The 23,612-nt window shown below is 39.8% G+C and overlaps 1 protein-coding gene across 5 annotated transcripts in view; it reads right to left on the reverse strand.

Annotated features, from left to right (window-relative positions):
* Nucleotides 1–23,612, reverse strand: part of DCC (DCC netrin 1 receptor) — a 1,226,177-nt gene that overhangs the window by 70,108 nt on the left and 1,132,457 nt on the right. For all 5 annotated transcript variants that reach the window (XM_070452514.1, XM_070452512.1, XM_070452511.1 and 2 more), the window contains 2 exons: nucleotides 15,314–15,540; nucleotides 7,623–7,739 (listed from right to left, as the gene is read on the reverse strand). In XM_070452514.1, coding sequence (XP_070308615.1) covers nucleotides 7,623–7,739; nucleotides 15,314–15,540 — 344 coding nt within the window. The remainder of the gene's footprint in view (nucleotides 1–7,622; nucleotides 7,740–15,313; nucleotides 15,541–23,612) is intronic.

Below are 23,612 nucleotides of genomic sequence, written 5' to 3' on the forward strand. Positions count from 1 at the left end.
AGGAAATCAATGGTTAATACTCACTGAAAGGACTGATGCTGAAGCTCCAATAGTTTGGCCAATAGCTGGCTCATTGGAAAAGACCCTGATGCTGGGAAAGATTGAAGGCAGAAGGAAAAGGGTGACAGAGGATGAGATGGTTGGATGACATCACCAATTCAATGGATAAGAACTTGGGCAAACTCTGGGAGATAGCGAGGGACAGGGAGTCCTAGTATGGTGTGGTCCCTGAGGTCAAATAGAGTTGGACACAACTCTGCGACTGAACAATGGTAATACATATTAAAAACTAAATATCGTCAGTACTGCCCAGTGATTTTTCAAGGTGAAATGTCTTCTGACCATTATCCAGGCCATGAAATGGAATGTGACCAGAAGCTTCCCCATGGTCTCTTCTGGTAACTAACCAAGCTCTCATTAAGAGTAACTACTCTCGAATTCTAAACCCGCAGGCTATTTTGCCTGTTTCAAATTTACGTAAATTGAACCATAAAGAGGTATTACATTTCTGTTTTGCAACAGTACATCTGCGAGAGTCTCCATATTGCTTGTATCATTTTAACTTGTTCATTTTCATTGCTACATGGTAGTCCATTGTGTGAATATATTATATACATTACAAAGTCATGATAAGCAGTATTCCCCAAAATATTCTTATACATGTCTCTTGGTTAGCATATTAGGCATTTCTGCTAAATATATACCCAAGAACAGAATAAATCTAGGTATGGAACTGCTGAGTCAGAGTGTCCTTGTGCATTTTATAAATGTATTTCACTGCTGAAAATCACATATATGCATGCTTTACAGAATAGTTCTTAAATTAATAAAACTAATAAATTTCTAACTACTAATTTACTAATTTTAATTTATTAAAGTAATAAATTAGTTGCCATTTTAGGGCTTGCATTCATGTAAGACACCAGGAATAAGAGAAGGCTTGCTTTAGTCACTGAGCAAGTCAGAGCTTGAGGTAACAATGTGAGGGGGCAGAGTGAAGTCAGTAGACCGGGTACAAGTTTTGGGTTTGGACTCTCAGAACTTTGGTTTCCATGTTTGTAAACTGGAGGTTCTTAGAAAATGAATACAAATAATATAAGGCGTCTTTGTCCTTAGAAAAGAAGCACACCAGAGAGACTCACGAGCTGCTCAGTTGTGTCCCGAAGGAAGTGTGTTAAGCTGAGACTGTTTCCCGTCTGCAAAATCAGGATAATCTCAACACATGAGAGTATTGTGAGGAGTAAATGAAATATGAATTAGCAAGGTATTTAGCTAGTGAATAATAGTTAGAAGTTCTCAACACCTTGTTAGATTTCATCACATTTCTCTTTCTTTCTAAGCTCGTTAGTTCTTGTTGAATGAAAACAATTTTAACTGCCTTTAATATATCAAGTTTTTATTTGAAGATATTCTACTAGAACTGCTAAAAAAGAGCCTTAAACCCTGATGTGTTATGAACACAAGGCCTTCTTATAATACGTTTATTTTTTCATCTAGTCATTTATTTGACAGATACTTAGCAAGTACCAATTTTATGCTAGGTATTGAGTTAAACAATGTGTGAATATGAAGAAGAATTAGATGCATTCCCTCCCTATCATGTAACACACAATCTGTTAGAGGAGGGAAGATTTGGACTTGAATACCTAAGTATATGAGGCAGTACTCTGAGGAATTAACTCCATAAAAGTGTTAGAGAGAGAGACTATTCAAACATGAGAAAAGAAGCCCTCATTTCTGGGTGTAGTAATCAGAGAGGAAAGAATTCATGAGAGCATTAATGCCTCTCTGGTCTTTGAAAAATTCACAGAACTCTGTTAGTTAGAGATGGCTACCAAGTCATTCCATAAGGGAAAAAAAAGTGTTCAGAAGGAAAATCAAATAAAGAACAATGCATATTTGAGAACTGGTGATCGGTCTGGCTTGGCAAGGGTGTCTAACGTAGCAAAAGGAGACTAGAAATGTTGACTTACACCTGGTATGCACAGGGGTTTGTTGTTTTTTTCTTGGAAGACAGTGAGGAACCATTGGGAAAATTTATGGACTAGAACGCCATATTTAAGTTGTTTTAGGAAGAAATTTGGCAAGCAGGATACAAAGACATTTAGAAGGCACTACAGAGAGGAAGAAGATTAATTATAAAGCTGTTTTGACAGTTCATGGGTGAGGCCATAAAGAGAAGAATAAAAACATGACTCTTGGAAATGGGAATGTAGCCAGGGATTCAAAAGATACTGTGAAAGAAAAAAAAAGTCAATGGAATATGGGAACTTCTTAGATGAAGAAGTTATATATGGGAGAGAAAGTCCCATGAAGATTGTGAAACACATTGATTTTTAAAAAGAAAGCTGTAGAAGGTTGGCACAGACAGAGCTTAGTTATAAGAGGAAGTGGCTACAGTCATCAAGACAGTATGGTACTGGCACAAAGACAGAAATATAGATCAATGGAACAGAATAGAAAGCCCAGAGATAAGTCCACGAACCTATGGTCACCTTATCTTCGACAAAGGAGGCAAGGATATACAATGGAAAAAAGATAACCTCTTTAACAAGTGGTGCTGGGAAAACTGGTCAACCACCTGTAAAAGAATGAAACTAGAACACTTTCTAACACCATACACAAAAATAAACTCAAAATGGATTAAAGATCTAAATGTAAGACCAGAAACTATCAAACTCCTAGAGGAGAACATAGGCAAAACACTCTCCGACATAAATCACAGCAGGATCCTCTATGACCCACATCCCAGAATTTCAGAAATAAAGGAAAAATAAACAAATGGGACCTAATGAAACTTAAAAGCTTTTGCACAACAAAGGAAACTATAAGCAAGGTGAAAAGACAGCCCTCAGATTGGGAGAAAATAATAGCAAACGAAGCAACAGACAAAGGATTAATCTCAAAAATATACAAGCAACTCCTCCAGCTCAACTCCAGAAAAATAAATGACCCAATCAAAAAATGGGCCAAAGAACTCAACAGACATTTCTCCAAGGAAGACATACAGATGGCTAACAAACACATGAAAAGATGCTCAACATCACTCATTATCAGAGAAATGCAAATCAAAACCACAATGAGGTACCATTATACGCCAGTCAGGATGGCTGCTATCCAAAAGTCTACAAGCAATAAATGCTGGAGAGGGTGTGGAGAAAAGGGAACCCTCTTACACTGTTGGTGGGAATGCAAATTAGTACAGCCACTATGGAAAACAGTGTGGAGATTTCTTAAAAAGCTGGAAATAGAACTGCCATATGACCCAGCAATCCCACTTCTGGGCATACACACCAAGGAAACCAGATCTGAAAGAGACACATGCACCCCAATGTTCATCACAGCACTGTTTATCATAGCCAGGACATGGAAGCAACCCAGATGCCCATCAGCAGACGAATGGATAAGGAAGCTGTGGTACATATACACCATGGAATATTACTCAGCCATTAAAAAGAATTCATTTGAATCAGTTCTAATGAGATGGATGAAACTGGAGCCCATTATACAGAGTGAAGTAAGCCAGAAAGATAAAGACCATTACAGTATACTAACACATATATATGGACTTTAGAAAGATGGTAACGATAACCCTATATGCAAAACAGAAAAAGAGACTCAGATGTATGGAACAGACTTGTGGACTCTGGGAGAAGGCGAGGGTGGGATGTTTCAGGAGAACAGCATTGAAACATGTGTATTATCTAGGGTGAAACGGATAACCAGCTCAGGTTGGGTACATGAGACAAGTGCTCGGGCCTGGTGCACTGGGAAGACCCAGAGGGATCGGGTGGAGAGGGAGGTGGGAGGGGGGACTGGGATGGGGAGTACATGTAAATCCATGGCTAATTCATATCAATGTATAACAAAAACTACTGTAATGATGTAAAGTAATTAGCCTCCAACTAATAAAAATTAAAAAAAAAAAAAAAGAGGAAGTGGCTGGAAGGAAAAAAAAATAGAAGCAGCTAAGTGTACAGTGTCCCTCTATGTGGTGAAGGGAATGAAAGAAAAAGAACAATAGCTTCACTCCAGCTGGGACCATAATGATTAAGAGCACAGAAGGCTGAAGCCAGTCCTGAGTCCAAATTCTGGCCCTGTCACTTACTTGCTGTATGATTGTAAGCTACGTACTTAAACTCTGCAAGCCTCAGTTCTTTTATTAGTAAAACAGGCATAAGAACAGTATCTATCCCATGAGTTAAACAACTGGCATCTGTTATAAATTCCATTACATTTACTATAGTAACATTGGAGCTATGTTGGAATGTAGAGGAAACATCACATACATTAGGTAGAAAGAACCATTAGTCCATTCATTTGGCTGAACAGTATCAACTGAGTGCCTACTATGTGCCAATCTCCATTTGGGGTCCTGAGGATATGATGTGATCAAAGCAAGAAAAATTCCTGCTCTCACAGAGCCTACACTTCACAGAGAAAACACATAATAAGTAAACACAACAAAGCATGTAAGAGAGTTACACACATTAATTAATAAAAACAAAGCAGAATAAAGAGGGAAGAGAGAGACCAAGGATGCTCCTAGGCAAAGGTCAGAGAAGATGTATGTTCTTTCACAGTGGTGGCAGTTGAACACAGACCTGAATAAATGATGGAAAAGCCAACTAAATATCTATGGAAAGAAATTCCAGGCAAAGAGGACAGTTAAAAGTCCCTGAATTGGAATGTGTGTTATTGCCAAAGAGAGCTATGTGGCTGAAAGAGATTACAGAGAGAAACAGCAAGAGACAGTGTGAGAGACATGCCAGAGGCTGGATCACATGGTACCTCTGGGCATGATGAAATCGCTGGATTTTGTGCCGCAGGTGATGGGAAGTCAAGAGGAATGACATGATCTAATTCACATTGAAAAGCTTCAGCGACGATGGCTTACTGTAAGGTCAAGAGCTCAAGAAAAGGGAAGAGTTGCAAGTTCATAGCTATAGTCTACAATCTATAGATTATATTTGCCATCCAGAGATGGTAGTAGCTTGGATAAGGGCAGAAAAGTAGAGGTGGGAAAGAGTGGTCAGATTTGGGACGGGTTTTGAAAGCAAGAACTCTCAGATTTGGTGAAAGACTGAATTTGGGATGTGAGGAAATCAGAATAAAGAAGCATGAAACTAGAGTTGTTTTTTGTTTTTTTTTTTTGTAAACAAGAATAGACGGTTAAATAGTAGTACCGTGTATTGGGAAAAATAATAGGAGGATTGAGTTTGGAGCTGGGGAGAGGGAATTATGGAAGAGCAAGATTTCCATGTTGAGCTCACATGGCTTGCCTATTAGCCATTTGAAGAAGGTGAGTCAATATTGTATATGAAAATTGATGTGGGTTTCAGTAAGGATTAATCTAGGGATTAAATTTTGTGATTCATCAGCATGCAAATGGCATTAAGGCCATTGGTATTAGATGACAACATCTAAGAAGCTAGTGTAGGTAGCAGACTGAGTTTGCAGTTTGCAGACTGAGCCCTACGGTACTCTCTGTCTCTTAAGAGACTGGGGACAAAGGAATAGTAAATAAAGGACTAAAAAGGAGCAGGCAGTGGGATAGGAAGAAAACTGGGGGCATTTAGAACACAACTGCCAAGTGAAGAAAGTGTTCCAGGAAAAAATAGAAGCTATGTCAAATTTTGCTGAGCACTGGGCAATTGATCATTTGGTAAGAAGATGTGGAGATCATTGAAATCTTGGCAACCATGGTTTTAGTAGAGGGGCTGTGGAAATGTTATTAAAACTAATGAAGAAGATTAAAAGAGCAAAAAGTAATTACAGACAACTTTTAAGAGATTTTCTCAGGAAAGGGGAGGAATGGGCTAGTGGTTCCAGGGAAGATGCTTTAAGAAGGGAGTTATGAGATAAGGCTCACATGCATATTGGAGTTATCAGTAGCAAGGAAAACCGATAATGCAAGAGAGGAAAGGAATAATTACAGAAGAGTCCCTAAGTGGGAATGAAAGGTTGTCCTCAAAGGGAAGAGCTGGTCTTACACAGAAACAAAAACAGATCACTAGATTTGAAGGGTAGATAAGGATACCATTTCTAAATGCTTCTCTTGGTGATAAAAGAAGCAGGCTTATTAGCAGGGACTGGGGAAAGGAGAGAGGTATTGAGTCAGAAAGGAAAGAATAGATATAATATATTCATCTTATAAAGTGAGACGATGAATGATGTCTCAATGAATGACAATGAATGATTTCTCTCAAAGTGAGAGAAATGACTGGCATTTCCAAATAAACGACAGTTCACCTTGAATTTGTTGTCATAAATACCCAGTGAATAGGCTATATGAAAGTGAAAGTCACTCAGTCACGTCCGACTCTTTGCAACCTCATGGACTATACAGTTCATGGAATTCTCCAGTCCAGAATACTAGAGTGGGTAGCGGTTTCCTTCTCCAGGGGATCTACCCAACCCAGGTCTCCCGCATTGCCGGCGGATTTTTTACAAGTGAGCCACCAGGGAAGCCCAAATAGGCTACATATCTTTCTAAAATGAAGTCAGCTGTCAGGGTTCATGGTCAACGTTGGTGAGGAGCTAATTTAACCAGAGTTGAGTTCTTTGGGTGGTAACTATGATAGGGAAGAACCACCAAGGGAGATGAGGCTGTTTACAAGCAATGGGAGGTAGTAATTGATGCTGGATTGGAAGTTGAGTTTAAATGGAAATAAAGACATGAGGAAGACCAGGGATAGTGGGAAGGTTGCAGAGTTAATGGATTGGAGGTCCTAGTAGGATTAAACTTTGTTAGCAAGGGGCCAATAAACAAGAAAAATAATACTGTGCTAGAAAAGGAGATGACAGAAATGGATGTTCTGCAGCAGGTACAATTGGTTTACTGTGTGACATGGAATTGATGAATTGAGGTGGGAAAGAGCTAATATTGTAGGGAACATCAGAAACTAACATCAGATGGATTATGTGCATGGATACTGTAATTACCAAGATTGATCATAGAGGTAATTGGAAGGGAAGTGATTCGCAGATACTAATATCTTCAGTGAAAGTGGGAGTATGACAGAAAACTTCAATATGAAGGGGGTAGGAAGTGATTATTTCAATATTTGTTTCGAGAGTGCTAGGTTATTTTAAGTCTGAAAATTAGACTTGTTAAAAGTTTTTTAAGATCTATGAAGGTGGTTGTTAGAATAAGATCAATGACAAAACTTCCATTCTTTTTAGATCAATTCATTTTCCATAATTTCTTAAATATGTATCAGCTGATTGCCCACAGACAAATCACGTGTTGTGTAAGGCAAGCACAACAAACAGAGTGAAAAGTCTAACTTCCAAATAAAAATGATGTGATTTTAATTGTTCTTCATTATGTCCATTTGCTCAGAAAATTCAGAGAAAACTAATCAGGTTTTGATAGTTGATAGAGAAAAGACACACAAAGAAAGCTGTATGGCTGAAACTAATATAATATTGCAAATCAAGGAGGAAAATGCCCACCCACTGGAGTATTCTTGCCTGAAAAATCTCATGGACAGAGGAGCCTGGTGGGCTACAGGCAAAAGGGTTGCAAAGAGTTGGACATGATGGAGCGGCTAAGCTCACATGCCTCATATTAACGTGATGTTGTTCCCTTCTCCACTGTGGCACCAGCTGTCACTCACCAGGATTGTTGGACTGGGCGTCCATAGGGATCATGAGCTTGGCCCGGGTCGCTCGGCGTGCAGCCAGTGACCTCTCCAGAGTGGACATGGAGCTCCCTGCTTCTTCTGTGTCTTGACCTAAAAGGAAAGCAATACGCTTGAGTATTAATGATGCAATACTTCATTTCTAGCCAGGAACCCCAATGCCTTTTTCATTTCATTGATGCTTTAAATGATAATATCTACTTTTTTGTTTATCAATATGCTCTCATTGTAGAAATGTTAATAAAATTTACCAGAACCTCATTACCCCAAAAGAACCATTATAATTTATTTATAATTGCCACACATGCATATATATATATATGTGAAAGCAAGATAATACATACTAATATATTTATTTTTCAAAAATGGCATTATACCATACATACTGTTTTGCAGTCTTCTTTAAAAAGTAACAGAAAAATATTTTTCTGCCAATAAATAAGTCAGCTGCTGCTGCTGCTGCTGCTAAGTCGCTTCAGTCGTGTCCAACTCTGTGCGACCCCATGGACTGCAGCCCACCAGGCTCCCCATCCCTGGGAATGTCCAGGCAAGAACACTGGAGTGGGTTGCCATTTCCTTCTCCAATGCATGAAAGGGAAAAGTGAAAGTGAAGTGGCTCAGTCGTGTCCGACTCCTAGCGACCCCATAGACGGCAGCCCACTAGGCTCCTCCATCCATGGGATTTTCCAGGCAAGAACACTGGAGTGGGGTGCCATTGCCTTCTCCGAAATAAGTCAGCAGTGTAATTTTTAACAGCTCCATAATATGCAATTGTATGAATTAAGCACAATCTTTGCAATTTATACTTAAGCCCCAAAGACATTAAATCTTACTATGAAAATACAGGAAATAGACTACATTCTGCAAAAAGATGGTTAGGTCTCTATACAAATTTATTATAATTCCATAAAATGTCATACTAAAGAGTCATAAAAATAATAAGAATGAAATATGGAGATTTGAAAATTGAATAAAAATATATGCTGAAAAGTAATGCTGAAATTCTGAATACTATATATCAGTTAAAAGTCAATGATTGATTGACATGAAGTTTTGTCTGTTTTTTTCTTAAATGAAGTATAGTTGCTTTACAATATTAGTTTTAGGCATATAGCATACTGGTTCAGCAATTTTATAGATAATACTCCATTAAGTTATCCAAAATAATGGTTATAATACCCTGTGCTATACAATATATCCTTGTCACTTATCTATTTTATATATAGTAATTTCTGTGTCTTAACCTCATACCCTATTTTGCCCCTCTTCCCTTACCTCTTTCCACTGAAAACCACTAGTTTGTTTTCTATACCTGTGAGTTTGTTTCTGTTTTTCTACATACATTCATTTTACTTTTTCAGATTTAACTAATTAGTGGTATCATACACTCTTTGTCTTTGATCCATTTCACTAAGCATAATATTCTCTAGGTCCATCCAATTGCTACAAATGGCAGAATTTAACTCTTTCAATGGCTGAGGAATATTGCATTGTATATGAATACCACAGCTTCTTTACCCATTTCTCTATGGACGGACATGTGGTTTGCTTCCATACCCTGGCTATGGTAAACAGTGCTGCTATGAACACTGTGTGTGTGTTTGCTCAGTCTGTGTCTGACTCTCTGCGACCCCATGATGGCAGCCCACTAGGCTTCTCTGTCCATGGGATTTTCCGGACAAGACTACTGGAGTGGGCTGCCATTCCTGTCCCAGTGGATTGTCCTGACACAGGGATCAAACCTGCTACAAACATTGGGTGCATGTATCTTTACAAATTAGTGTTTTTGTTTTTCTAGATAAATACCCAAGCACAGAATTGCTGGATCACATGTTAGTTCTATTTTTAGTTTTTTTCAGGAACCTCCATATTGTTTTCCACAGTAGATGAATCAACTTACACACCTACCCACAGTGTACAAGTGTTCTCTTTTCCCCACCTTCTTGACTACATTTGTTTTTTGTAAATTTTTTGATGAAGGCCATTCTGACGAGTGTAAGGTGATGTCTAATTGTGATTTTGATTTGTCTATTAATTAGAATTGTTGAGCATCTTTCATGTGTCTATTGGCCATTTGAATATCTTCTTTGGAAAAATGTCTATTCAGGTCTTTTGACCATTTTTAAATTGGGTTGGCTTTTTTGTTTATATTGAGTTGTATGAGCTGTTTATATATTTTGGATATTAACCCCTTGTTGGTAATATCATTTGCAAATATATTCTCTCATTTAGTAGGTTGCCATTTCATTTTGTCAATGGTTTCCTTTGCTTGCAAAAGTTTTTAAGTGTAATTAGGTCCTGTTTGTTTATTTTTGCTTTTATTTCTTTTGCCTTAGGAGTGTGTGTGTGTGTGTGTGTGTGTGAAGTCACTTCAGTTGTGTCTGACTCTTTGTGACGCTATGGACTGTAATCTGCCAGTTTGCTCTGTCCATGGCATTTTCCAGGCAATAATACTGGAGTGGGTTGCTATGCCTCTTCCAGGAGATCTTCCTGACCCAGAGATTGAACCCACATCTCTTACGTCCCCTGCATTGCCAGGATCCTGACAGCCACCTGGGAAGACCTACCTTAGAGGACAGGTCCAAAAAATTATTGCTGTGATCTACGTCAAAGAGTGTTCTGCCTATGTTCTCTTTCAGGATTTATATAATTTCAGTTCTTATTAGGTCTTTAATCCATTGTGTGTTTGTACACAGTGTGAGGAAATGTTGTAATATCATTACTTTACATGGAACTGTAAAGTTATTCCAGGACCACTGATTGAAGAGACTGTCTCTTCTCCTTGTATATTCTTGCTCCCTTTGTCCTAGTATAATTGACCATAGGTGTGGGTTTATTTCTGGGTTATTATTCTGGTCCACTGATCTATTTGTCTGTTTTGGGGCCAGTACCATGCTGTATTGACTGCTGTAGTTTTGTAGTATAGTCTTAAGTCAGAGAGTCTGATACCTTCAACGCTGTTCTGTTTTTCAAGATTGTTTCAACAGTTCAAGGTCTTTTGTGGTTCCATATACATTTTAGGAATATTTGTTCTATTCTATGAAAAATGTCATGGATATTTTGACAGGGATTGCATTAAATCTACAGATTGCTTTGGGTGATTTGCGCATTTTGATGATATTAATTCTTCCAATCACAGTTTTTTCCTTTTAACCAGGACATCACCAAGAACACTTCATGTATTGTCAAGTTTAACAAACAGGATCTCAAGTACTGCTTTCTCTATCACTACAGAGTTGTCATGAAGGTCTTCAAATTCAAGACAAATGGGCACAAGTATCTTCTCACTCTGAATAAAACGGCTATCATTTGGAGTTAAACATTTCCCAAGACTTGGTAAGAGACATCAAAATCTGTCTCACTGACCTGAAATGTCATCTGAGCATATATTTAATGAGGAGGAAAATCAAGAAGGAGGTATCCTAGAAATCATTAGCAAAACCTTCTAAGGCCTGAGAGACAATTTTATTCCCTCCAGTGAGAGAGAGAGGTGCTCTTCCTCTCCTGATAGCTAGGATAAAATGAAGCTATAGTAAAAGACATCTACAGACTCTTGAGGTTACTGCAAAAGAGATCTGCCTTTCATTTATTCCCTAGCTAGAAGCTTATTGAGGGAGCAGGATTGCTGGTCTACCCTGTGTCTATTCAGACAGACAAGAGAACAAAGCATGTCTGAGAGATGAGCCAGTGTGGATTATGAGCACTCTCATCATTTGGCCTGTCAAAGACAGAGGAGCTTCCTGTGGGTCACATGGGCAGCTGGAAAGTTGATCAGGTTTGAGAGCAGCTGATCCTCCAGAAGACGAGGTGGACAGGTACATCTGTTTCTGGTGGGAGAGGGTTAAGTCCTGATGAGGTATATCTCAGATCATGGAACTGGCCAGAGGAAGCATCCCACAGGCTCCAGTAAATAATTCATACTGTGTTTTATAAGAGGCTGAGAATCTGGGTACAACCTGAGATCAGCCCATGCACCCAGAAAATCAATGAAGAGTTTCAAATTGTTCTCTCTTCCTTCCCACCTTGCCTTTCTCCTTTCATCTTTTCTTTATCTCCAATCGCTGTACCACCATAAAAACCAGAAAGAGCAGTTAGGTAAGAAGAATGGCTAAAGGTGTTTCTGAAATGGAGTAAGCTCCCTGCTTCTGTCCCACCCCCACTGCTCCACATATTCCAAGGTGCTGGAGGATTCAGGAAACAAATTGTGATCCCCCCCCAGTCCTCAGAGCCAAAAGTCTGATGGCCATAGGAGAAAATGAATCTTTAATTTAAATTTCAGATTTTAATTTCTAATGGAACTGGACTGTGGTTCAATGATAGAAAGTGACAGAAAAGCTAGGGACTCTGCTTGAGATATCACTTAAGGTCTAGAAAAGGAATACTTAAGATTAAAAAAAAGATCAGCAATTAGAATCTTTGTTTAAACGACACTGTGAGAAAGCCTAGTCAACCAGCTACATTTTCAATCAGTCACAACGTTTTAATTTGGTTTAAAACAGCAATTCAGACAGTATGATACTGGCACAAAAGTAGAAACATAGATCAATGGGATAAGATAGAGTGCCCAGAGATAAACCCACACAGCTATGGTCAGCTAATCTATGACAAAGGTGGCCAGAATATACAATAGAACAAAGACAGCCTCTTTGATAAGTGGTGCTGGGAAAACTGGACAGCGACATGTAAAGGAATTAAATTAGAACACTCCCTAACACCAAACACAAAAATTAACTCAAAATGGATTAAAGACCTAAAACTCAAAAGCTTTTGTGCAGCAAAGGAAACCATAAGTAAGATGAAAAGACAACACTCAGAACTGAAGAAAATATTTGCAAATATAGAAACTGACAAAGGATTAATCTCCAAAATATAGAAATAGCTCATGCAGCTCCAAAAAACCAACCACCCAATCAAAAAAATGGGCGGGAGACCTTTTTAGACCTAAACAGACATTTCTCCAAAGAAGACATACAAATGGCCAACAAACACATGAAAAGATGCTCAACATCATTAATCCTTAGAGAAATGAAAAACCAAAACTACAAGGTGGGGTGGCGGAGATATCACCTCACACTAGCCAAAATGACGATCACAAAATCTACACACAATAAATGCTGGAGAGGGTGTGAAGAAAGGAGAACCCTCTTGTACTGTTGGTAGGAATGCAGATTGATACAGCCACTAAGAAGAACAGTATGGAGGTTCCTTCTATGCATATATGTTCAGTCACCAAGTTGTGTCTGACTCTTTGTGACCCCATGGATTATAGCCCACCAGGCTCCTCTGTCCTTGGGATTTCCCAGGCAAGAACACTGGAGTGGGTTGTCATTTCCTTCTCCAGCGGATCTTCCCGACCCAGGGACTGAACCTCACAATCAATAGCCAGGACATGGAAACAGCCCAAATGTTCAGGATAAAGAGGATATAGTACATATATAAAATGGAGTATTACTCAGCCATAAAAAGGAACAAAACTGGGTCATTTGTAGAGACGTGGATGGACCTAAAGAATGTCAGATAGACAGAAGTTAAGTCAGAAAGAGAAAAACAATGTGGTATATTAATGCGTGTATGTGGAATTTGAAAAAATTGGTATAGATGATGTTATTTACAAAGTAGAAACACAGACATGGACATAGAGAACAAGCGTATGGCTATCAAGGAGAAATAAATATATATATAAATATATATATACACACACACACACATATATATATATGAACCTCCATACTGTTCTTCTTAGTAGCTGTATCAATCTGCATGTATATATATGTGCATATATATATACACATATATATACATATCAATACACACACAATTGATATGATGTATAAAATAGACAACTAATGAGAACCTACTGTATAGCACAGTGAACTCTATTCAATGCTCAATGTGACCTAATGGGAAGGAAATCCAAAAGGAAGGAGATATATGTATATAGATAGCTAATTCACTTGGCTGTACAACAGAAAATAACATTGTAAAGCAACTATACTCCAATAAAATTTGTTTAAAAAAAACCAGCTAAATTGTCTGGAGAAAAATAATCCAGATAAATGAATAAATGATTGAGCACTTTTTTATTGAATCTAATTATTTCCATAGACAACTGATTCATAAGGATTACTCATACAGTTGTGTTTTCCAAAGTCTATTTGGATTATTAATATATTTGGCAGTGGTATAATACACTTCTAATTTCCTACTCAAAAAAACCAAACCAAAATAAAACCAGCTACTGATTCTGAAAATACCCAATGAACTGACCAAGCAATTTCTTGATGAGAGTATTGGGTTGATTATGCAACTTCCCATAAGCATTTTGAAACTTTAAGGGGCCATGGAAAGTGAAATATCCTAACAACCATTTTCTGTTTATTTCTCAGTTATTCCTGGACATGGATTGTTCTACACCAAATCATTAAACAGCAGGTTTTCTTTTTTTCCTTTAGATCACTTTGTATATCAACAGAGCCTTCACAGAGACTCCATTTGACTAGGCTAGTGAGTTTAAGCAAGCTCAGGGAGTTGATGATGGACAGGGAAGCCTGGCGTACTGTATTCCACGAGGTCACAGAGAGTCAGACATGACTGAGTGACTGAACTGAACTGAGTGACCATATAACGTGATTGTGTGGGGACGATCACACAATGACAGTTGATCTCCACGGTAATCAAGGCAAAGTAACAGAATAGTTGCTTTTTCCATCCTCCAAGTGTCCCTGAAGTGACTTTTTTTAAAGCAAGGGATTGACAGAAAATTTAAAATCAACTTTTCAAAGACAGAGGGAAGTAAAATATGTACAATGGCTTCAAATTTTGCCTTAACAAAACTTCTGTTCAAGATCTAACAAAATGCAATCGGTTCATTTAGCCTCCACATTTCGATATGTCCTAACCGGATTTCCTCCTGCCTCTTAGAAGTTTCAAGAAGCATCACAATTATACAAGGCAGTTGACAAGATGATAGAATAGAAAGTAAACCCAGTTAATCAATCAAATTCACATCAGATTACTTTAACTATTGGTAACTGACCTGAAAATGACTGGCAAGTATATATATCCACAAAAGTGGGAGACAATTTGGGATGGTATTACTTAGTAGTCTGATGCACTTCAGATTAACTTGGAAAAATTCCTTGAGCTAAGAGGTATTTATCAATAAGCTGCTAATTTTACTTATATTTTGTTTCACTGTTGTGGCTTTTTTATTGTACCATTCTCTGGGGTATGTTCAATTTGCAGAATATATTTCTGCAAAGATGACCATTTAACATGTGTCCAATTAAGTGATAATTATTCCTGTGTGCACCTAGTTGCTTCTTTTGTCCGGCTTCTTTTGTGACCCCATGGACTGCAGCCCCGCAGGCTCCTCCATCCATGGGATTCTCCAGGCAAGAAGACTGGAGTGGGCTGCCATGCCGTCCTGCAGGGGATCTTCCTGATTTAGGGACTGAACCCAGGCAGATTCTTTACTGCTGAGCCACTGGGAGCCCTTCAAATATAATGTGTGGATACAAAAAATCGTGTTGTATGTAACACATATGTAAGTAACGAAGACTCAATCAATAAAAAGCCACGCTTTCACCACACTCACAGAGTGGCACCAAGAGCTCCTCCGCGGGGTTTCTGCGGGATGCTCTTCCCGACGCCGGGAGGACAGTTACCTGAATGAGAGGTGCTCTTGCTCCCCAGCTGCGTCTCTGACTGACTGTGGCTGACGGGCGTGAGGTCCTGGCAGCTCTGGATGGGGGAGTCCCGCGCCGTCGGGTCCGCGCCTGGCGGCTTCTCGATATTTTTCATCTCCATTTCTTCGTGATGGATCCACAGGTCCGGGGGCCGGAGGTCCTTCTGGCTGCCCTTCCTTTTGCCAACGCTGTGGGTGGCCCGTTTCCTACGGAACAAAATCCGGAGGCAGATGTGAGTACCTTTATTCGATGCCTTTTCCTCTCTCTCTCTTTTTTCTCAGTCAATTCAAGTGAGAAGCGAGAGAGAGGAAACAAAAGCGCTCCCAGGAGAAAGCCTGTGAAATCCAGGCGCTGGCAGCCTCGGCCCGGCTGCCTTTCCGCTCCTTCCCTGGAGCTTCGCCGCGGTCCGGAGACGCGGCGCGGCCTCCCCGGGGCCCGGCGGCCTGCCAGGGAGCGCCGCACGCCAGCGGCCCCGCTGCGGGCTCCGCGCGAGGTGACGGTGGGTTAGATGGAGCCATATGCCGTTCTTTGGAGCCAGGCATAAGGTACCCGACGGCAACATCTGTCTAGTAGATAAATGACAGAATTGCTTCCAAAGGGCAAACGAAAATGAAAAGGCCAGGATTTGTGCCAACAGCCAAGACTGGGGCTTAGAAGAAAGTCTGTACCTCAGCTGTCCAATTTCCTGGGCAACTGGGGAGGTGGCCCTTTGAAGACAAAAAAGGCTGCAGAAACGCATTCTCGGGAGAATGAAATGCTTTCTTCTTGGGCTCACTAAGTGTCTGGATTTGAACACAATAAGACCCATCTTTTTTTTTTTTTTAAAGACCCATCCTTTGACAAAAGAAGAAGCCATTTGGAAATGTGCTGTAAACATCTATTTTCCTCAGTAAGCATTTAGCAATCCTTAATTTGTTTTTCAGCAGCGCTATCCTCTTGGGGCCAGTGAGATTGCAATGTTCCCTGCAGACGGAGTCAAGAGCCGGATGCTCATGTTAACCAATCTCTAGAGCAGGGGGTCAGTAAACTATGACCTGAAGGCCACATCCTCCACTGCTTACTTTTGTGTGGCTTTTCTTGTAGTTTTTTTTTCCTCTTTTTAAAAAGATTTTACTTTTGTTTTAATTGGCATCTTGCTCAAAAGTACAGAACAGTGAATGCTTCGGTGGCTCCATGATAGTTACAAACAAAATACTTAGGTAAAGAGTTACAGTATCCCACATCAGTTATTTCACATTAAGTGCAGGTTGTTTAAAAAACAAAAAACAAAAAAAAAAAAAACGGTGCTGTGCTTAAAGGGAGCACAAACAAATTTAGCATTTTAATTTAATAACAAAGTTAAACCTAGCACCTTTAAATTATAATAAATAACTGTATCATTTCTGTGGAAGAAAACTCCAGCGCACCAATAGTGCAAAGAAAAAGCATTTTTAAAGCTGGAATTAAGTTTGTATAAAGACACACCCACCACCACTCTGCATTCTGTGAGGAATACACACTTCTGTTGTGCTCTCCCCACCCAGAGCTGAAAAGAGCTCCTGAGGCATCTCTTTTTCCAAATCAGAGAAAATGCCCTGGCTTCCAGGCTATGGACTGGGAAGACTTTGGTGTAGGACAAGGAGGTCAACGTCTTCAAGCTGGACGAGTTCTTTTTTCAGACGGGCCAACTGCTAACACTTCCAGCCCCCTTCGCCCCCCAGAGCCTCCCAACCCAAGGGTGTCCCTGGCCAGAGGCCTACCTGTGTGACCCCAACTTCAGAGAGGGCGTCTGAGCGCAGAGCTCCATGCCGCGAGAGGAGCGGCAGTCTGCGTTACCCACAGCTGATGCTGCTTTGCAAATGGAGCATTTTGGCCAGCTCGGGATAACTACAAACACCTGTGATTCTTAACCCACTGTGACCAGTTGGTTCTAAATTAGGGAATGAGGGTGTTACGTCTTTCCCTTCTTAATATTTTCAAACATTAATGATTAGTCCTTTCCAGTGTGGTTTTTACATCACTCACAAAGTGATATTTTCTTTCTCTTAAGCACTCCATCTTCACATTGAACCCTGGAGCTTCCGGTCTTACTTTAAACAAGTATGTGCTAAGTCGCTTCAGTCATGTTCAACTCTTTGTGACCCTATGTACTAGCCCACTAGGCTCCATGGGATTCTCCAGGCAAGAATATTGGAGTGGGTTGCCATGATCTCCTGCAGAGGATCTTCCTGACCCAGGGATCGAACCCACGTCTCTTATGTCTCCTGCATTGGCAGGCAGGTTCTTCACCACTAGTGGAAAGCCCTTACCAGGGAAGTATAAAAAGAAACAATGAGAAGCAGAATCAACGGCCCAATGCTTGCATTCCAGCATTAGGATGAGATAACAGCTAGACGTTTTTTTGTTGTTGTTTCCCTAAATCATTCAGAATTTACCAACTATCCATACCAAAGATTATTTCCAAGCAGGAAAGTTCTGATTTCAACTTCTCCACTGACCCCTGTGCAGCTCAACTTATTCTGTCTACAAATGTTCATGGAAGGATTTCTTTGCTCGGCTATCCCTGGCACCAGATGGACTTGTAGACACAAAATGCCATGAGGATCACGGTCACCAGCAGAAGGTTGAAAATGGCTCCCATCAACACCAGGTTCTGCCCACAGAGCACCTCATTCATGTGGCTCTACTCAGTGGGCTCCCCAGGGCTAGGGCTCAGGGCCTCCAGCAACCCCAGCAGGAGTCGACACAGCCACCACCATACTGAACTCAGCATCATCTCAGGCCAGCAGCAGAAGCCTGCACTACCTCTTTTTGTAAATAAAGTTTCATTGGAAACTTGCCAAGCTCATTCATTCACATTGCATTGTTGAAGAGTTACAACAAATAGCACATGGCCCACAAAGGCTAAAATATTTGCTACTGGGCCCTTTTTAGAAATGGTTTTCAACCTCTGCACTATAGTTTTATAAATTTTTAAATCTCTGCTTGTAGCTTCTGTTTCTCTTAAAATAATAACATCGCTTCATAAAGCAGAATTCAGACAGTTAAAAGCTAACCTTTGGCAGAAGCCCAGAGAAGTACCTCTTTCTCAGTTTTCTCACGTGAAATGAATGGCTTACGAGGATAACTGCTTTCCTGTTAGCTAAATGGTTCAAACAAACTACTTTCAGTGGAGGCTTTGTAACCTATTCAATGCCACTGAGAACAACTTTGTTCCCCAATTGCTGGATAAGACGCTTTGTACCTATTAGGCCATTAGTACATGTTTGATAGTGTGATTTGTTCATATTTCTTAATGTTTTTTGTCTTTCCTCAACTAGGCTGATGAGGATATAAAGAAAGAAATCCAGACTTCATATGTATTTAGTGGGAAAAAATATGTAGGGTTTTCTGCTCTAATATTTTCCCAACAAGTATCTAAAATTTGCTGATTTCCTGGCAGCAGCCTCACACTGACTCTAGACAATGGTCTATAATAGCCCCTAGATCATTTTCTTGCTTTTAAGATCATAACTCTCTTGCTAACCATTTATTCCCTGAATTCATTTCCGTACACTCACCGGCCCACAGGAAACGAGTCTGCAGTTCACACATAACTCTTTGTGTAATCCATCTCTGGTCATTTAGAAGAACTTCATGTCATTTTCAAACTGGGAGATTTCCCTCCAGTATCTTTCTAACATATCACAATGCTAAATAAGTTAAACCCTGGTGCCCATATGACTTCATACAGAGTTTGGAACACCAGTTCCCAAATCTAGGACAGAACTGTCAGAATGTCCATGATAACTCAATATTTAGATAGCTTGTGGTAAAGATGTTTGTAAAATAATTAATGAAACTGGAAGGAAATGATGAATTCTGGCTCCCTTGTTTACATTCATGCCTCATTCATTCATTCATTTACCAGACCCCATGACTTCAGTACCAAGCATCTCAGGGCATATTCTATTTTTTTTTAAAGTTCTAAATTTGTTCAAGACAGAATCTTTTTAGTATGTTATGATTTATAACCTCCACTTGGAAACAAATTATTATTCCTGATAAAATGCATAAGCATTTTTCTGATGGATTTTAATCAGATCATGACCACTTCTGAGAAGCTGCTCATCCACTCAGCTGACAGTTATCAACAATCTAAAGATTTCTAAGCAGACTTTATTTCTTGTTTGTATATGTTCTATGGCAGACCATCTAACCTCTTCTGTTTTCTATAATGACTCTTCTCAAGAGAGAAGTCTCTGGCCTTGGAGAGACCCCTTCCCCTGCTGGTAGTAGCCCAGTGGTCCATGTAGCTGGGCTGTAGTAAAACCGACATCTGCTCAAAAGTAAATTGTGTGGAGTTTGTCCTAAAACCTGTGGGAACAACTGTCACACCAAACTTTCGTCTATCTGCGGGTTCCCTGACTAAGTAGCTGCTGCCTATTTTCGTCCCCAGTTCCTCTGTCTCACCACTGGAATCCTGTACAGAGACGAATCCAGTGCAATGGTTCCTGAAGTCTTGTCCTTGGACCAGCAGCACCGGCATTACCTTGGGAATTGTCAGAAATGCACGTTCGCAGGCCCTGCCCCATCAGAAACTTGTGAATGGGGTTGAGACCCAGCAGGCTGTGTTTTAACAGCCCTCAAGGGAAATCTGATGCACCAAAACTTTGAGAAGCACTGTCTTTAGTGAGTGATTTGGTTTTCTTAGTTTTTTAGTATAAGGCTAGTTTTTCCTATTAGATGCAGAATGTGTGCATGCTCAGTCGCTTCAGTCATGTCCAACTCTTTGCAGCCCCATGGACGATAGCCCGCCAGGCTCCTCTGTCCATGGGATTTTTCAGGCAAGAATACTAGAGTGGGTTACCATGCCCTCCTCCAGGGCATCTTCCCAACCCAGGGATCGAACCCATGTCTCCTGCACTGCAGGAGCATTTTTTACGACTGAGCCACTGGGGAAGCCCCAGATGTAGACTATGTTATGCTCATCCTTCCCATACACACACACCTGTTTTTCTAGGTACCAGTAATCTCGGCTTCCAAAAACAGCTGCAGGGTCTCTTCCCATCCATATGTTCTTGAATAAAGGCAGAGCAAGGAATCTTCAAGGTTCTACCTGATCTTTCTCATACTGTGGCAAAGCTTCCACAGCATGATCAAATTCTGATGAGGTCTTATTTGTCCTATCTATGGATTTATCTTTCTATCTAGATAGCATCCATCCATCCATCCATCCATCCATCCATCCATCCAATCTTCTGCCAACAACGCCTTCACAGTTCTATTTGCTTACAAGCTACTTAAGATCCCTTCAAGCCTATCTTCTTCAGGAAACCTTCCTGACCAATTTAGGTCAGTATAATCTTAGGATTGCTAAATCATGCCCCTTCATCTTTCTCAACACCACTTAGCTTGCATTGGTCACTGTCTACCTGAGCTGGCCAGATGCTCCCTGTGTGTGAACTGGTTTCCTCCACTGATACAGGAGCAAAAACATCTCTTTACTCCCCTTCTCCAACATCATCCATTGTTTCACAACATGTATCTCTTTGTTTATTCAGTGAACATTTATGGATAGTGAAGGAAAGTCACCGGCTCAAAATAGCCTGGAGTTAAAACTGCCCTCCAGGTCTTCACCACTCTATGCAAAACAAAGAACTCTCTCACCCGAAATAAAAATGGACATTAAGCTTGAAGATGCCCAGCTTCCAGCTGGTCCCAGCCTCTGGCTGATCTCCAGAATTCCTTGTCCCAGCCATTTAAGAGATAACTAGTCCGAACAACCTTGGAGAAGAACGGGCCCCCTTAAGACAGTAGATTTCCACATATTTGCCTATATATACTCTCTTCTTGGGTTAGTGCAGCAGCTCGCTAATCTGACTGCTGCCCCTTCTCACCTCATTAAAGGTGATCTGTTCCTGGAAAGTGCGGGTCTGCGGGTCTCATTCTTTTCCCGAACCTTGCCTTCTCTAACTCCCTTACCCTACAGATAGTAAATGTGCCAAGAAATGTATTAAGGACTAGAAATGTGAAGATCAGAGAGATAGTGGAAGTTTAAAAAAATGAATAAAAAAATGATATGGCTTTTGCATCACTGGAGCAAGCAGCATGCACTGGGGCATGGCACGTAAGAAAGCTGAAAAGTAGAGAGGACGAAATGGTAACATACAGTTAAAACATCAGGAAGTCCCTGGGAAACTGCAGAAATGTTTTTATCTCAAGAGTTAACAGTAAGCAGATTTGTTCCTTTGTAGATCACACACTAAGCACATAGTAATCACTTGATTTGAATAATAAAAATTTGTCGTTATTGACTTGGAAATATTTCAAGGTTTCTTTACCGACTCTTCACCAACTCTTTATGCTATCTGTTCCTTACATTGCAAATGATCTGTAACTCTAAGAAGAGTTTCTTTTTTCATTTTTAATTGGTCTGCTGGGGATGCGAATGGGTAAGAACCAAACCAGCTGGGCACTCATTTTACTCCAGACTGTAGTTCACATTTAAATTTAATGTATTCAGACAACTCTACCCATGTGTCCATGTGGTAGCATGTGTCCAGAATTTCCAGGATAGTCTCAATGTCAAATATTTTGCCTTTAGTATCTATAGATACATTCTAACTTATAATAAATGTTCTACATTTTAGCTAGGAAAATACTAAAGCACTGAAATTCCCCATCAATTTAAGCCGGAAAACACAAATTTTCCACCTCATTAGAACTGACGCAAATGTGTTCCTTTTTATGGCTGAGTAGTAGTCCATTGTATATAGGTAACACAGCTTCCTTATCCATTTATCTGCTGATGGACATCTAGGTTGATACAGGGCAAAAGCCATTACAATATTGTAATTATCCTCCAATTAAAATAAATAATTTTTTTTAAAAACTGAGGCAAAAACACACACACACATAAAATTTCCATACTATGATATTCTACTATAATCTCACTAATTCAAGATGTGTAAGGGAAGTCTCTTCAGAGTAGTACAAATTTAAGTTCATAACTAAAACGAAATGTAAAGTTATTTTTATTTCATGTGAATTTGAATCTAAATGCTACCATGAGATTTTATAATTTAGTAGTAGTTCATTCAGAATTTTGGTGGTAGAGAGTTGATAGAAAGTATTTATTACCATTTCTTTGAGGAAGGGCTTTCCTTCTGGCTCACAATCCAAAACTCCAATCCCTCTGGCTAAAGAATCTTCCTGCAATGCGAGAGATCTGGATTCGATCTCTGGGCTGGGAAGAGCCCCTGGAGAAGGGAAAGGCTACCTACTCCAGTATTTTGGCCTGAAATTGAATTCCATGGACTGTATAGTCCATGGGGTCCCAAAGAGTCAGACACGACTGAGTGACTTTCACTTTCACTTTATTTGAGGAACCTGACATTCAGAGATTAGGTCTTCATTTAGGTTTAATTAAATACCATTAATTTAATTAAAGACGTGATATAATCAGAACTAGAACTTGGGTTCTAATTTCTGTTGGTTATTTTATAACATAAAACCTTACCAACTAGAATATGAGTCAGACAAGCTAGCTCATTACCTCATCATTATATAAATCACAGAACAAAATGTGTAGACACTAATGTGAATGAAGTATTACTGATAGTACACAAAAATATGCTCCAAATCCATTTGGATATAATTCAAGTCCTCCAATAAAACACAAAGACAATTTACATTCTCCAGCAGTTCTAGATAAAGAAATATTGAAGAAGCTCATGGATGTTTCCTACTTCACCTTATTAATCACATTAAACTCCCATTTCTGAGAGGCCTGTAATGGACATTATTTCTGTTTCAAATTAGAATTGATTTTGCTTTCATCTGCATTATTTAATTTGTTCTACAAAGTTCATTGGTGGTGGTATGGGGAGAGGTTCTCAGCAAAATCAAGAAAAGCTAAATTAGAATTCAAAAATATCTTAAGGGAGATGTGTTCTCTTTCTTTGTGAATGTATACAAACAAAGAGATGAAGATGCCAAGTAAATATTAAGAGACTTTGGGGATGGGGTGAGGAAAAACCCAAGGTGCAATAACATAGGAACCACAGATTAACTTTCTTTAGACTTTCAATTATTCATGGAGTGATTTATCCTTTATTTATTTCCTAATTTTAAAAACAAGCCAGGGATTTCCCTGGTGGGCTAGTGGCTAAGAATGCACCTTGGAATGCAGAGGATATGGGTTTGATCCTTGGTTGGGAAACTAAGATTCCACATGCTCAGCCTTCCGGTGGTACAGTGGGTAAGAATCTGCCTGCCAATACAGGAGATACGGGTTTGATCCCTGGTCCAGGACGAT

The sequence above is a fragment of the Odocoileus virginianus genome, chromosome 22, assembly GCF_023699985.2.
Source record: "Odocoileus virginianus isolate 20LAN1187 ecotype Illinois chromosome 22, Ovbor_1.2, whole genome shotgun sequence".
In the NCBI taxonomy this organism is placed as follows: Eukaryota; Metazoa; Chordata; class Mammalia; order Artiodactyla; family Cervidae; genus Odocoileus; species Odocoileus virginianus.